Source organism: Pyrus communis, chromosome 14, assembly GCF_963583255.1.
Source record: "Pyrus communis chromosome 14, drPyrComm1.1, whole genome shotgun sequence".
Lineage (NCBI taxonomy): Eukaryota > Viridiplantae > Streptophyta > Magnoliopsida > Rosales > Rosaceae > Pyrus > Pyrus communis.
In genome coordinates this window covers 7346577-7361814 of record NC_084816.1, presented here as the reverse complement: position 1 = coordinate 7361814, position 15238 = coordinate 7346577, and the positions used below count along the sequence as shown (strand labels likewise).

Genomic DNA, 15238 nt, shown 5'->3' with positions numbered 1-15238 from the left:
CGTTCTTTTATCTCTGAAACTTATAGGTTGCCTCTTAAAACATATATAAGACCCAACACCCAATAAGACTATGTCACATGTGCAATAATTTTGATGATAAATATCTATTGTGCATCACCATTCAACAATCAGATATTTTATTTTTTTTTAACAAACAATAAGAAACTAACAGATCTAAAGTAATGTGGAGCAAATTTTGAGTTTTATAGAAACGATTTTCAAGTTTCAAGAAGCAAACTGGGACTAAATCGAATTTCACATCGGCAAAGTGAAACAAATTTTCAGTTTTAGGAAGTAAATTGATGACTTTTAAGTTACAGGAAGTAAAGTGAGGTTAAAATTAAATTCCAGAAGTCGTAGTTAAAAAATAGGGAGGGAGAGAGAATGTGGCAATGGGAGTGGGATGAAAGTTTTTGTTTTTTATTTTTTTTACTTTTAATATTAAATATATTCTAAAATTACAAGTAGGTAAGACTTAAAAAACAAATATTTTTTTTTTTTCATCTGGTTTGTCAATATAAAATTACATTAATGTCTAACATTTTTTCTGTGATAGAACACTAAATAGTATTTTTCACCTTTTTTTTAGTTGACAAAAAAATTTCTATTAATAATTAGTTTAGATAAATAAAATAAAATAAGTTATTATACCATATTTCTTTAGTTATTTAATACAAACTCAATCACAACGATTTTATATAAAAAGTTATCAAACATTTAGACACTATTTTTATCATGAAAAACACTTTTATTATATAAAAAGCATACTAAACACATATACAAGATTGGGAAAAGGATCATTGCCGGATTTTTTCTGTGGATCTTAGCGATCTTGTAATCGTGATCATTCATCGTGTATCATGCATCAATTTTCATTAAGTACTATTTATATTTAATTTTAAATTTTAAATTTAAAAATAATTTATAATCACATGATGTATAATGAACTATCGTAATTATGAGATTACTAGGATCCCTAAAAAAATCCACCGATTTTCCCCAGATTGGATCCAAGGAACCGTGAGCTGTTTTGAGATGCTTTGACTATGACTAATGCAGAAACAACCATGCTTTGAGTCTGACTCCAATTCTCAATTTTGGAGGGGCGTGTGACTAAGACTAGGACTAGGGATAGGCAAACATGGGTAATCACGGTTATCTATCTATTTAAATTTGACGGTTACGGTTATAGATAAACGTTTAGATAAATAAACGATTATGGGTATAACCGTTTACTCGTGAAATTTAAATGGGTAGTTATGTGTATTACTGGCAGTTATAAACGGGTACCCATTTAACCGTTTATTTTAATATATGTAAAACTATAAAATAAAATAAAAAATTAGTTTCTAACTAAGCTTAGTATCCGGAGATATATTTGGTTATAAAGGGCCATATATATATATATATATATATATATTCCTCACTTGAGAGAAAAATATAGTTGATAGAACGGGCTAATATTTAATATATGTGATTGAATGTGCTAAAGCATTAGAGTGTGCAATTTTGTTTTGGAGTCTTTTGGAGTTTTGACTAATTCAAGATAATGATTACCTTGAGCATTTAGAAACATGTTATTATCAGATGATGCGTACCTATATATATTATTAGAGTTGTTAGAGATTGAAGTGAAACAGGAGCCATGTATTATTCTGTTTATTTTCTTCACTAGTATCAAATAAGAGAAATGAACGTAGAGAGGGACAAATGAGGAAAACATAATTATTACTTTCTGCTTTTCATCTTTTTGTACTACCCATACGATACAAGCATACGTCTCTTTTAATGCATGTAAAAGGCTTACACACCAAAACAATAAAAACCAAACTTCTACTATTTAAGCAATATAATTTTGACTTCTATGCTTCCACTTTCCACCCTTAGCCATATGTGGTTGTTTTTTTTATGTGGGCATTCACACCAATTTCACAACAGAAATCATTACTTGAGTATTTATAGTCTCAACAACTACTAATGTTAGTGAGAAACAATTCAAGAATTAATTACAAAAAACAAAAAGGCACAACTTTGAATTACTTGTAGGGCAAGTAACCCCATTATTTTTCTTTAAAAAGACACAAGGTACGGAGAAATATCATCACAGTAAATCCCAAGCCTATCTTTTCTCTTTATGTAGCTCCACCCCTCTCTCTCTCCTTCATTTAAATTTAGGCCACAACGCATTGTTAAATACGCTCCTAAGATTGAGCAAAAGGAACTGAATGCTTGTTTACTACAAAGTCGTTCACAATATTCATCAAGCAATCCAAGTAATCTATAAAACATGGTTTCAATTTTGATATTTTTTTCAGCAATGATTGCATGAAACATTCACCATGAAGCATGAATTCTAATTTTACGGTTTTTTTTTTTCAAATTATAGATTTAGCTTAAATTTATTGTTCTTATAATTGTGGTGAATTGAATATGCGTGAATAAGAGAAGGAAAAAAATGGGATTTTTCAAACCCTACACGCATGGGAGCCACAGCCTGAAACCCCGTTGCCCGAGCCACCAAGTCGTTCCTGCTCCAAAACTCTAAGGTCCAAAACAAAGTCGTTTTGCATCACCTTTCTTACGAACCTGGGCTGCTTGCAATCGACCCGCAACCCAATTAGGCATATGCACCAAACCGTCCCACTTGTTTGTTTTTTTTTTTTTCCTCTTTTCGGCCTTGTTTTTTTTGTTTGGCTCACATGAAATAACAAGCCCATGGGTTAGACCCTATTTTTCAATTTTCCTTCTTAGCCCAATAATTGGGTATATAATATGTTAACCCATTTACTTCTCCTTTGTTGCCCAGCAACCCAACAACCACTCTTTTGGGCCTGTAAACCACGATAACCCCATATTTTGGCTCGTCACTCATTTTTTTCATACATAGGTCTCGAAGTTATTCTCGTTCACTACATATGTATAGTGTGTTTGTTTGCAGGTATCATGAACCTAAAGTTCTTAAACTCGAACTTGAAGTTTTGAAAATAAGTGTCATAGAAATTCAAAGTTTCATAAAACAATACACCCGTAAAAATCCAGAGTTCTTGTAGGCAATTTGTTAAGATTACATGTAGATGATGCTTTTAAAACAATTGTAAAATTTAGTTTGTGCAAATTACTTTATTGTCAATAATTTTATTTTGTGATAGAAGACAAAAATATTTTTTCACCCTCTTATAGTTGACAAAAAAAGTTTCATTAATATGTGGTTTAAATTAACTTCTTTCTTACAAATCTGTTATCTGTAAATAAACTAGCTTGAAATAAGTCCAATTTTATGGAAAGAGATCCTCTCCGGATCCCTTCCACCCAATCAATCAATCAATCAATCAAGACCCTTGAAATTTAATCCAACGGCTACAAACAGGGGTCCCTTTAAAAGTTATGATAATTTTAGCCGTTGGACTAAATTCAAGGTCCGAATTAGGTGATTTGGTGGATTTGGTGAAAGAGATCCGAAAATGATCAATTTCCCAATTTTATGGCCTAACAATTAGATTAGTCCAATTTTTAGTTATTTTTTTATTTAGGTCCATGAATAGGACTCCATGTATCAACACTTTTTGTTGTTAGGTTGATACTTTGCATTGTGATTACTATTTTTCTCTACTATAGCTATTCAATGGAAAAAAAAAAAAAAAAGAAAATGATACGATCAGCACTTTCGTAGCTATTCTTCATGAGGATAATCGCTAAAAAGATAGCGACTAATACTCCAAATAGTCGCTATGTTCATACCGATCCCTCCTCTAAAAAGTCGCTACATTCATACCGATCCCTCCCTTTTCAATTTTTTTTTAAGTTTTTTATTTTTTATTTTTAATTTTGTTAATGTTTCTTTTATTTCTCTTACCATAACAACAAACTATCATATTCGTGTTTTTCAAACTATATTTTTTCCATGCAAAATATATTATAATTCATTTTTAAACACTTGTAATCAATGATTTAAAACCGAAATTTAAAGATATTTTTCTATTTTCTCACTTTAAGAATCAATAAAAAATAGTTTCAGGACCTAATAATCGGTAGGATCACATCCAAAGATTTTGCAATATTTTCCTTAACTCCAGCGCAAAATATTTCTTAAAGCTAAAAATTTCAATTTTTTTTTTTTAACAAAAAATTGTGTGCTATAGCCAAAGTTAGAGTCATTCTATTCGCACCACATATTTCCTAAAATTAATTTAGGACATTTCCAAAATTTCAGACACCTATAAATCTCTTAGGGGGCCTCACTATTAGTTATATTATTTTTCTATTTTTTTTTTTTCAACTCAGGTACCCTTTTAGTCGGTATAAACCCAGATTTCAACTGATCTTTTATAATCTAAACTACCTATCATATAAGTACTTTTACAGTCTAAACTACATGTTATATAAGTATTTGTACAAGCTAAACTACCTATCATATTATAATATTAGTCGGCATAAACTTAGATTTCAACTGATCTTTTATAATCTAAACTACCTATTATATAAGTAATTTTACAGTTTGAACTACCTATCATATAAGTACTTGTCCAAGCTAAATACATATCGTACTGTAACTACCTATCATGGTGGAATAAGTAATTCTACATGATTCTAACAGTAAGATGTAGTCCTCCATCTTGGTAATGTTAAAAGCCCCCGAAGCTAACACAATCAATGTCAAAAGCCTCTTGAGAAATTACTTACGTAAGACAATCAATGTATAATGGTCGCGAATCATGTAGACTAGAATCATTAACAAATACCAGCAAAAATGAAGCTTACTATTGTAAATGACTCAACGAAAACATGTAAAATTACTTGTAGTTCTCATAGCTTCACGCGAATTCAAATTCAAATTCGGACACTAATCTACAGGAATCACGAGGAAAATTCAAAATATGAGTCGGATAGAGTTTTTGATGAAACGACGAGATTTGATGAGTAACTTTTTTTTTTTTTAATACAACAATATATTTTACACTAAAAAAGATGAGATTTTTTAATGAAATGATGAGATTTGATGTGTAACTTAAAGTTCCATGTTAATTCTGGAAGAGTCATGATAAAACATTGAACGACAGTCGATGCAATTTTGTTTTCAAATTATGAACACTTTAATTGCTCTACTTATTAGACCCTACCTATGACTGTGCAATACATTAGACCCATATCAAAACATACAGATCAGGATCCTCTCCTGAGCAAAGGGTGATGTTCCTCCTGACCAAGCCCATCGGACCGTTGAAATTTTAGCCAACGGCTACAAACAGGGGGCCCCTCCAAAAGTTATAATAATTGTAGCCATTGGATAAAATTTCAACGGTTTGATGGGCTTGGTCAGGAGGATTCTCAGTGTAGGACACACGCAACTGAGACTTTAAAATGTGATCCAATGTGAAGGAGAATATTTTTACCAAATTGTCAATTAATTTAGGTTTTTGAAATTTGATTCAACGATTAAAATTATTATAATTTTTAAAAGAGCCTTCTGTTTATAGTCGTTGGATCATATTTTAAGGATCCAGATTAATTAATGGGGAGGATTTGGTGGAAAAGATCTGAAGAAGATCTGTTTCCCAATGTGACGGTCCTTAGGAGAAAATTTTCATTGTGACAAGAACATGAGTGGTACACCACGTATTTTTATATAAGTGCTAAAAAAATTTATATTTTAAGTTATTAACTTTTTAATACACATATCTCACCATTTATATTGTGACACAAGATGTATCACCCCGTGTGTCAGTCACGCTGAAAAATCTCTCATTCTTTAGAGCTTAGAGGACCGTTAAGCTGCTTTGATTCGCACACAATGTCATTAGTTATGTTCTGATTATCTTTCTTATTTGGCCTCGTAATTCAAAAAACAAGAGGCGTGCAATAAACAAGACACCAAGGTAAAGATCAATGTGAGGAAGCGGAACATGTGGAAATTCTGGTACCTGAAACTCTTTTTAGTGCTGCAGGAGTCGTCTTTTTAGGTGCTAAAACTCCTCTTTAATCTTAATATAAACTCCAGATATTTCGAACGGACAAAAATCCTAACGAGCAAACCCTACCCACAATGATAAGCACATCTAACATCTTCATGAAGTTCCAACTGTCAAGTAATATGTATCTTTTTGCAATCTGTAAGATGGAGAAGCTTTTAGATTTCAAAAACAAAATTATAAAAACAATTTCTAAGTCTTGGCGCAACGGAAAGGCTTAGGGTCGCCCATTTAAGTATTCATATAGTTTAATTTGCAATATATATTTTATATATACACACACACTAGCCTTCATGCACGTGCTCACGCGCGTTAGAAGATATTTTTTGAATCACAACGTGTTACGCGCGATTTACACGTTTTAAATGTATTTATATGCTTAAATTAACAAAAGGAAAGTCAAATATTTGAAGTAAATAAATAATCTTAGATCATGCTAGAAAAAACCCCTCACAAACCAATCAAAACATCTGAATTCACATAATAAAATCGGTCTTTCAATTTTCATCTACATTCTATTAAATTTGCATTAAGAATACATAAAATAATATTTAATAAACAACTGATTGAATCACATTATTGCTAGCCCATTGTGAGGCTAAGCCTATCTTCTCTCCTTTAGTGTAGATAATATCGTTTTTGGCGCATTTTTGTTCAAAATTTTTTGGTGAAGCTTGTGACTCCAAAAGGGATTGTTGACTTTATATATAAAGATATATTATATGGAATTCAAGTTTCAACATTGCTGCTTAACCAATGAACATTTTAAGCTTAAAACCTAAAATTGGTCAAATGAGCCAGTGAGTTTACAAAAGTAGTGTAGAAACCAACGCATGAGCATAGCCAATGGAATTTTACATTACCAGCGATTTTTCCTTCCAAAATAATGCAAGGATGAGCATAGGGGCAGACCTCTATCACACTCATTTGACATAAAACTAAATTTGGAACAGTGAAACTTTTATACGTACCAAGAGCGACAATATGACATTTACAACCGGAGAAAATGGACTCAATCTAATTAATCGCAAGCGATGACAATCGTTAGTTATGCTGATTCATGAATAAAGTGAAATGCGAACAAAATATTATTAGACACGTAATGTTTTCACAGACAAAACAAAAAAGGCATGGGAAAAAAGCATATAAACACTTTCGACTGAATGATGGGAAATGATAAAACGTTTCAGAGATCAAAATACCTTATGTAAGTGAAAGAAGAGCAAAGATCTATAGCAATAATGCAAAAGACAAATGATCGCAAATGAAGATGAAAATATTAGGTGAAGAAGAAAAAAGAAGTTAGAAACAAGTGGCTCTGTAAACACAATTCAACATAACTAACTCTGTGCTAATGATTACGGTATTACGGCATGGTTATCCATATCACAATAGCCAGAGTATTTCTTTTATTATTTGGTTTATCAATAACAAGAGATTCGCTAAGGCTCAAGCCATTATAAGTGCATACAAATGTTGTTTGTATCTGAGTGTCAAGAGTTGCAGTTAAAGCAAATAGGACCAATCCCTGCAAAGAATACATGTGTTAAGTTTGTTCAACAGGAAAATTAAAAAATGTGACCATGTGTGAGGGAGGCAAAATTGTGGGCGTGACGGCCACAATTTCACGTGGTGGTATTATTAATCCACAAGTTACAACATAGATTTTGATATAAAATCTTTCTATTGATCAATGATACAGAATTATCCTTTTGGTGAACAACAAACTAGAAAAGAACTGAACAGCAGTAGAATGTCACAATCATAAAATTAATCCATCAAAGAAAAGATCGATAATTTGCGAACAAAACTCCCAAATTTGCCTCACAAGGAATAAAGGTATTTATTGAATCGTAGTTAGGTCCGTCAATACAATCGTGATATACATGATACATCTTTGGTACAGCAAAACAAAAAACAAAACAAAAAAATAAAGATACAAACAAGATAAATAGAATACAAGTTCAACCGCCAAAAAGAAAAGAACAAAGAGGAACTGACCTCAAAAATAACATAGAGGTCTATTAAAATCGACGTGTGATCATTGTTGAATAATCAACAAACCCACCTTAGTAACGTTAATGAAATAGGACGATCGCAGTTACTTGATCAGCAGCCTACTGATGATTGCAACATTTTGGTCATAAGAACCTTTTTGATCAAAGACCACTGGAAGTGCAACTCTTTCTACTTTATAGATGTATAAACCAACTGCTAATGCTGCTTTTCATCAAGCATACTCTGGATTGAGTGCTATAGCCTCTCTGTAAATCATATCTTTCATTTGCTCTTCTCCCAAGGGTTGTTGCTCGAAATCAAAGGAGAACGGCTTGGTGCAGATTGGTTCATCAGCTACGTCATGTAGTCTTTCCAGGTAAGGATGAGCTAATGCTTGTTCAACTGCAGAAGCACAGGTTGCACAATTAAAACCCACATTCAGGACCTCAACGCAGCAAACATTCTATGCATATTTTTGTCGGAAGCACCAAAACATTGACATAGGAACAGAAATTACCAGTTATCCTTTTAGTAGGATCAAACGTCAACATTCTGTCAATGAGATCAATGGCCATCGGATGAACATGTGGGAAAAGCCTCTCCAGTGGCTGACGGGGAAGCGGGGCGAGCTGCCTTATATATCTTCTAGCATCCTCATTCCGAACGAACCCAAGATCAGACTCAGTTGGTGTTCCAAGAAGCTATAATAGAAAATAAAAAGTATGTATTAGTATTCATCCAGCAGATATTGCTTTCCAAAAATAGCTAAATAATTTAGTCATGTACGAACATGGATGAAAGCAGAAAGTAGAACTCAACTAACTACTATAGATACGTAGATGATTTCAATGAAGCATTCAATACTGTAACATCATGGGTTTTATTGCTATGTACTTAATGCACGTGCGGCGGCCACTCTAAATTGAGCACAATACTTCACTACGACAAATTCCGAATGAGTACCTTAAGTGATTTCATTTCTTCTAAACTGTGATTGTTCAATAATGCAGTCAAAGACTCAAAGTTGGGTCATTTCGAATTCAAATTTTATTTCTACTTTGTCTGTAATTCACCTTACCTCTGTCAATAGACGCATCTGATGCACATGATCTTTGCCTGGAAACAAAGGCTTCCTATTCATAAGCTCCATAAAGATGCAACCCACAGACCACACATCAATTGCAGCGGTATAGTCTGAAGAGCTCAACAGAAGCTCAGGTGCCCTGTACCATCTGGTGACAACATACTCTGTCAATAACTCGTTTTCTGCAGTCGGACGAGCAAGGCCAAAATCACATATCTTAAGATCGCAATTGGCATTCAGCACGAGGTTGCTAGGCTTCAAGTCTCTGTGAATAACATTCGCCGAGTGTATATATTTCAGCCCTCGCAGAATCTGATACAAGAAGTACTGCAAAGCATTCCGGCATACACCAATCAGTCCTCAAATAATACAACCATTTATTTCACTCACTACCAATGGAACTTGGTTGATGAAATCAAAAAGTAAACACTAGCAAGTACCTGACAATGCTCCTCCGATAGACCCTGATTCGAGCGAATAATTTGATGCAGATCGGTATCCATGAGTTCCGTCGCAATGTACACATCTGAAAATTCTCTCCTTAGAGGTGGAGGAATCACATCCTTGATAGCTATGACCTGTTTGACAATCGTAAAGTTTCTACTTTTAGCAAGTAATTCTTACAAAATTCTCCAAATATTTCCAAAACCTTCTACTTCAGCTAATGAACTAAATACAGTAATTTTCCCGTTTTAGAATCTCTAACCAACAAATGTAAAACTAGAAATAATAAAATCTAAAGAAGGCAACTTTCTCATTAATACAAGAAATTAGCATTAATTACAAAGCAATTTAATCTCACATTTTCGTGATCCAAATGGCGAAGCAGCTTAATCTCGCGGAGCGTGCGCTTGGCGTCCATGTGATTGTCGAAAGCGTTGGCGATTTTCTTGATCGCCACCCTCTCCTTCGTCTCCGAATTCAAAACCGAGCTGGAAAGAAACTCCGATGATCAAAAACCTAAATCGCAAAAAAATAAAATAAAACAAGAAGAAGAAATTGATACCATGAAAAAACGACGTACCAGACGATGCCGTATGCGCCGCGGCCGATCGGCATGATCGGAGGGCGGTACTTGTTCGTGATCTCGAAGAGGTTGCCGAAGATGTTGTACTGGATGTACTGGCCGCCGTGCGACGGGACCGCCGGGAAATCGCCGTTAGCGGGAACGAGGTCTGCCATTTCGAAATACTCTGGGAGTCCCAGACGCGACTTTCTCTCTCTAGGAGTCTTCAGTTTATCTCTCTAGAAATTTTCTGCTGATGTGTTGAGTCGGTGGTGGTGGAGGTGGTGGTGGTGGAGTTGACGAAGAAGAGAGAGGAGCGCTATTTAAAGCAGATTGGAGGAAGAAGAAGAAGGCGACGTGAAAGGGCGCCAGAGAGAACTGCGAGGACGCGTTTGGGGGAAAGGATCGGAGGGCTAGGATTTCGGCCGCCTCTGATGGACGGATGAGAATCGTTCAAAGTTTTCAACGGCCATCATTTTGGTTTATTTTATTATTTTCTTTTGTGACTGCTGTTTGGAATTTTATTTTATTGGAGTATTTTAAGGGACAGTCAGCGTTAGTGGATTTGGTTATAGACGAAAATATGTGTTATTATTCGCATTGGTTTTGTTTTTTTTTTTTTCAAGTAAAGAGAAAGAGTTGTTTGAATTTCTTTTTTAATACAAGAGATGTTATTATTTATTTTATAGCTTACGTCAAGTGAAGAGAAAGCAAGAAATAGGATCTATACGCTCAATTTTTTGTGGGGATTTTATAGTTTAGTTCCTTTTAGTAAAGCCTTACGACCCCAATGTGTGATTTTGTCTTTCTAATAGCAAGGTTTTAAAAGACGATAAGCGATAGTCGGTTAGCGGGCTGAGACCTAATGCCTAGACGGCTAAACAGCACCTAGGTAGTTAGACGGTGCCTAGACGGATTTAAGTAAATTTATTATATGTTGGATGCCCATTATACTTTAAAAACCACATAATCGTATTAGATACATAAATTGCAAAATAAAAAGACATACATATTATAAAGTATTAGAACACATTGAAACATGGTGAACAACCATATAATGAGTGTTCATCTAAGTATTCAACAAGTTTCCTACATTTTATTGACAGAATAAAATGCACAATAAAAGTTATCAATTTTCTACCTAAGTGAAAGTCGCGACTTAAGCGGATGCCTAGACAGGTTTAGGCGCGCGCTAAGGTGGGCTAGCGTCCACCTAAACGGGTCTAGGCGCATTGTCTAAATTTTCAAACGTCTGGGACTCATAAGGATGGTAACCAATCGCCCATCGCCTAGGCGAAAATTTTTAGAACAGTATGTAATAGTTAAGATTTACATACTCTTTCCATTATGTTAGATAACCACAATTTTTCGTAAACTTAAAAATTGAGATGCGTGGTCTAGGGTTCATTACTTAAAGTTTAGAAATAACATAATAATTAGTTAGAATTTAGAAGCCTAGTAAAGAAAAATTAGTATAAATAATTCCCTTTACACGGTTTTAAACTTTTAGTATTCAACATTCAAGCGTTAACCACTTTTTTGAGTCAACTACAAACGTACGTACCTCATAATTCTAACTATTCATCATCTTTTAGATCATGATCATTCAAACTAAGATAGTCTTTACCCAAAAAAAAAAAAAAAAAAAAAAAAAAAAAAAAAAAAAAAAAAAAAAACACTAAGATTAAAAACGTTGGATTATCAAAATATATTTGTGGAAATTTGAGGCATCTACAAGACTACAACGGTGCTCGAAATATATTAATTTGTGGAAATTTTTGCATCAACCGTCTATAAATTTAGATTCAAAATTTGAAGAGTTTAGTAGATAGCGTTATTTCTATTTTATTTCAAGTAATTTTTCTTAAAAAAGTATTTTTATTGAGACTCACTGCAACAGCATTTCATGTGTAGCTTGATGTTTTAGAACTATTTTAAAGAGAACTATTAGTTTTTGAAGAATTTTTGTTTGTTGGAAGAGAGAGATTGAAGACGCTCGTGCATTTCTTCCGTCTTTATTTTGATTAATTTATAAAATAATATCTCGTAAAAACAGTCAACTTTTAAGAAAAGGAAAGAAAGATGAACAAATCACTTGCTTACGTGTCCATTGGCATCGACAAGAACAGGATAAGAGTTTTACTGCAATGAGCTAAGCCACGTGTAATCACACAAGGACAAGATTCGAAAGATGACAGCGAAAGAATTTGCGTGTGTGCGTGAGTAAAACAATCTCGTACAAAAAAGTCAACTTTTAAGAACACGTTTTTCAGCCAATTATTCCACCAGAGATTTTTTAATATGATCGATACACGATGTGGTATACTACGTATTATTATACATGATGAGATATATGTGTTAAAAAGTTAATAATTTAAAAAGTAAAATTCCCCAACACGTGTATAAAAACACATGATATAACATTCGTGTTCCTATCACAATAAAAAATTTCTCCAACTCCACATAGGCACATACCACAAGTGAGATTTATTATTAAAGAATAGAATGTCGCATCAAAGATATAATTAAAATATCGCTCATTGTATGTATGTGACTTTTCATTTTTAATATCATGAGACGTTTTGTGATAAATCTCTTTCTAATGAATTTTGATACAACAGTAGTATTGGTGGTGAACTATTCCAAGCTTAAAAGTTTATCATTTATAAAAAGCGACTTTCTTGGAAGATTTTAGGATTTCGGTTTGGAAAACATTTTGGACTAGGGTTTGCAGAATTCTTCATTCAAGGAAGTGGATTTCATGAGGAAACTTCTTATCCATATTCCCATGTCACGACTAATCACATAGAAAATTAGGCTAGAAGAAGCGTGTAAGCAAACAGATTTGGTCAAAGTAATTTGGTTTTTTTTTATATATATTATCTGGTACAAAAAGGAATGGAAAAGGAGGAATGAATTTATTTTTTCTTTTCCCTTTATTTTATTTTAAAAAGTCAATTCCCAGATTCATACAATGCATGTAGCTTCATTTTTTTTTCTTATTTTTTTGTTTTTTTGGGGAAGATAAGCAGATCATGAAGCTACATGCTAAAATTCATGGTGAGCAATTTACTTTGGCAAGCATTGGCACTTTTCCAAGCACAAAAGTCAAATATTTTCAAACTCTCTTTCTAAATCCGTTTTAAAAAGCTCGACCATTTGAGCAAAGAGGTCATTATTATATTCCCTTCTATGTGATTTAAAAAGTCTCAATCAATTATAGTCTATCTTGAAGACTCAAGCTAGCTAGCTAGATTTGGTCTAATGATGGTATTCTCCTTTCGATTTGGAGAGGTTTGAGGGTTTGCTCTGTTAGACCATCTCCAACCCTTATGCTAAAAGCTAAAAATTTTAGCTCTGAAAATTTAGCTTTTAACTTAGAAAAAGCTTTTCTATTCCAACCCTTCTGGTAAAAAAAATTTAGCCCGAGATTATCAAAGAATAAATTTAGGCTAATTTTTTGTTTTAAATTAGCTTTTTAAAAAAAAAAAAAAAATTATGTACACTATCATAAATTAATTTTATGAATATTTTAACCAAAAAATATTTAGATTCCAATAAATATTGAAAAATTACTAAATCGTAAATTATTCTTGAGTTAAATAAATTTTTTAATTATTTTAGCCGTTGGATTTAAATTTGAGCCGCTACACCTTTTGTTTACCGTTTGATTTGATTATATTCGATCTCAACCGTTGAATTCAATAAATATATAAATATAAAACTAAAAAAAATTGTTTGAATCTAGGCCGTTAGATTAACCAACGGCCATTTAATCCGGCCGTTGGATCACAAATATAGCCATTAGGCTATCCAACATTCGAGGGACAAGCCCACGTGGGTGGGGTCCCACTGTGATTGTCTCTGGCGCGTTCTGCGCATTGGCAAGTGAGGGATCGGCAAGTGGGTTTCACAACCCACTTTTCAATCACACTGGTGGGGCCCACACCGAATCCTGGGCTAATTCTTCCCCGGGGGGGGGTATTTGGTTTTTATTTGGCATTTGGCTTTTAGCCCAAACTTTTAGCTTGGGTTGAGTTGGTGTTGGGAGGGGGAATAAATGGGAAAATTTGACCTTTAACCTAGGATTGGGTTTGGTCTTAGAGAAATGACGATGTATGTTTGTGAGAATTTTAATACCTATTGGTGATTAACCTTGTATTAGTAGACACTTTTGTTGTGGTATATGCTCATTGTAAAAAGAGGCATACACCGTAGGGTTGTATAACATGTCGGTTGCGCCACATAACAAGAATTTTTCATCACGTGGCATATTAACATGGAATTGAAATTAACTAAAATTACAGTACATTTACGATTACTAATATAGAATCCTAAACTCTAAATTACAATTTAGTATGTAATAATTTAGGGAATTCGTAACATTACATCAGCATATCACATGGTATTGTCGATCTGCTCATGTAATCATTACCTGGAGTGAAAACAAAGTTTTACACCATATATGAAGAAAACTCGAAACTGTTTTGCTCTTATAATTTAGGAGAGAGGATCCTCGCCAAATCCTCTTTGTGAGGATTCCGAGGATTTTTCAATCATATTCGTTCATCGTATATCGTATAGTCAGTTTTTATCAGGTATTGTTTATATTCAATTTTAAATAAAACAATTTACAATGATTTATGGTTACACAATGTACGATGAACAGATTTGATTGAATAATTCTCAGGATCCTCACAAAGATAATCCGACGAGCTTCCTCCTAGATAATTTAGGGCTTTATTTGACTCCTAGTTAGGTTGAGATCGATGCTTAAAAGTGGCACGTGGCCTCAGAAATCTCTCTTCATTCAAGATCGAAATACAACGCAGAAAATGGGGAAAGTTGACCAGTCTTGACCTTGACATTTATGCTTGCAAGTCGATGAGCTATTTTATGAGATGGATCCAAGCAAGCATGCATGAAGTTTGTATCGATCAACGATTGCTACTCCCCTCCATACACACACAACTTTTTATGGTGTTCGGATACTCTGGACTTTTGAACTGTTAAATTTTTAGGATAATTACTAATTATTATGAAAGTGGTGTTAAGATATAAAAATATATGACAATACTATTCTTACCGTATTTGTATCATTTCTCAAATAAAGATGAAATTGACATGTGTTTGTTGACCTTACCTTTATTAGAAAGGTTGTACAAATGCAGTATAAAAATAGCA

At 33.5% G+C, this 15238-nt stretch overlaps 1 protein-coding gene across 1 annotated transcript; it reads right to left on the bottom strand.

Annotated features, from left to right (window-relative positions):
* Positions 1-7578: 7578 nt before the first annotated feature.
* On the bottom strand, positions 7579-10358 carry LOC137715895 (mitogen-activated protein kinase 3-like). The gene is made up of 6 exons (XM_068455257.1): positions 10073-10358; positions 9851-9980; positions 9489-9626; positions 9043-9375; positions 8482-8665; positions 7579-8366 (listed from the first exon to the last, which is right to left on the bottom strand). Exons 1-6 carry the CDS (start codon positions 10228-10230, stop codon positions 8197-8199), a joined length of 1113 nt encoding a protein of 370 aa, XP_068311358.1. The 5' UTR covers positions 10231-10358; the 3' UTR covers positions 7579-8196.
* Positions 10359-15238: the final 4880 nt, after the last annotated feature.

Coding starts and splice junctions, on each gene's coding strand:
- LOC137715895 (XM_068455257.1), bottom strand. CDS start 10,230: ATGGCAGACCTCGTTCCCGCTAACGGCGATTTCCCGGCGGTCCCGTCG. Junction 8,666..9,042: donor AGATGCGTCTATTGACAGAG/GTAAGGTGAATT, acceptor TTTCTATTATAG/CTTCTTGGAACACCAACTGA. Junction 8,367..8,481: donor TCCTACTAAAAGGATAACTG/GTAATTTCTGTT, acceptor GTGCTTCTGCAG/TTGAACAAGCATTAGCTCAT.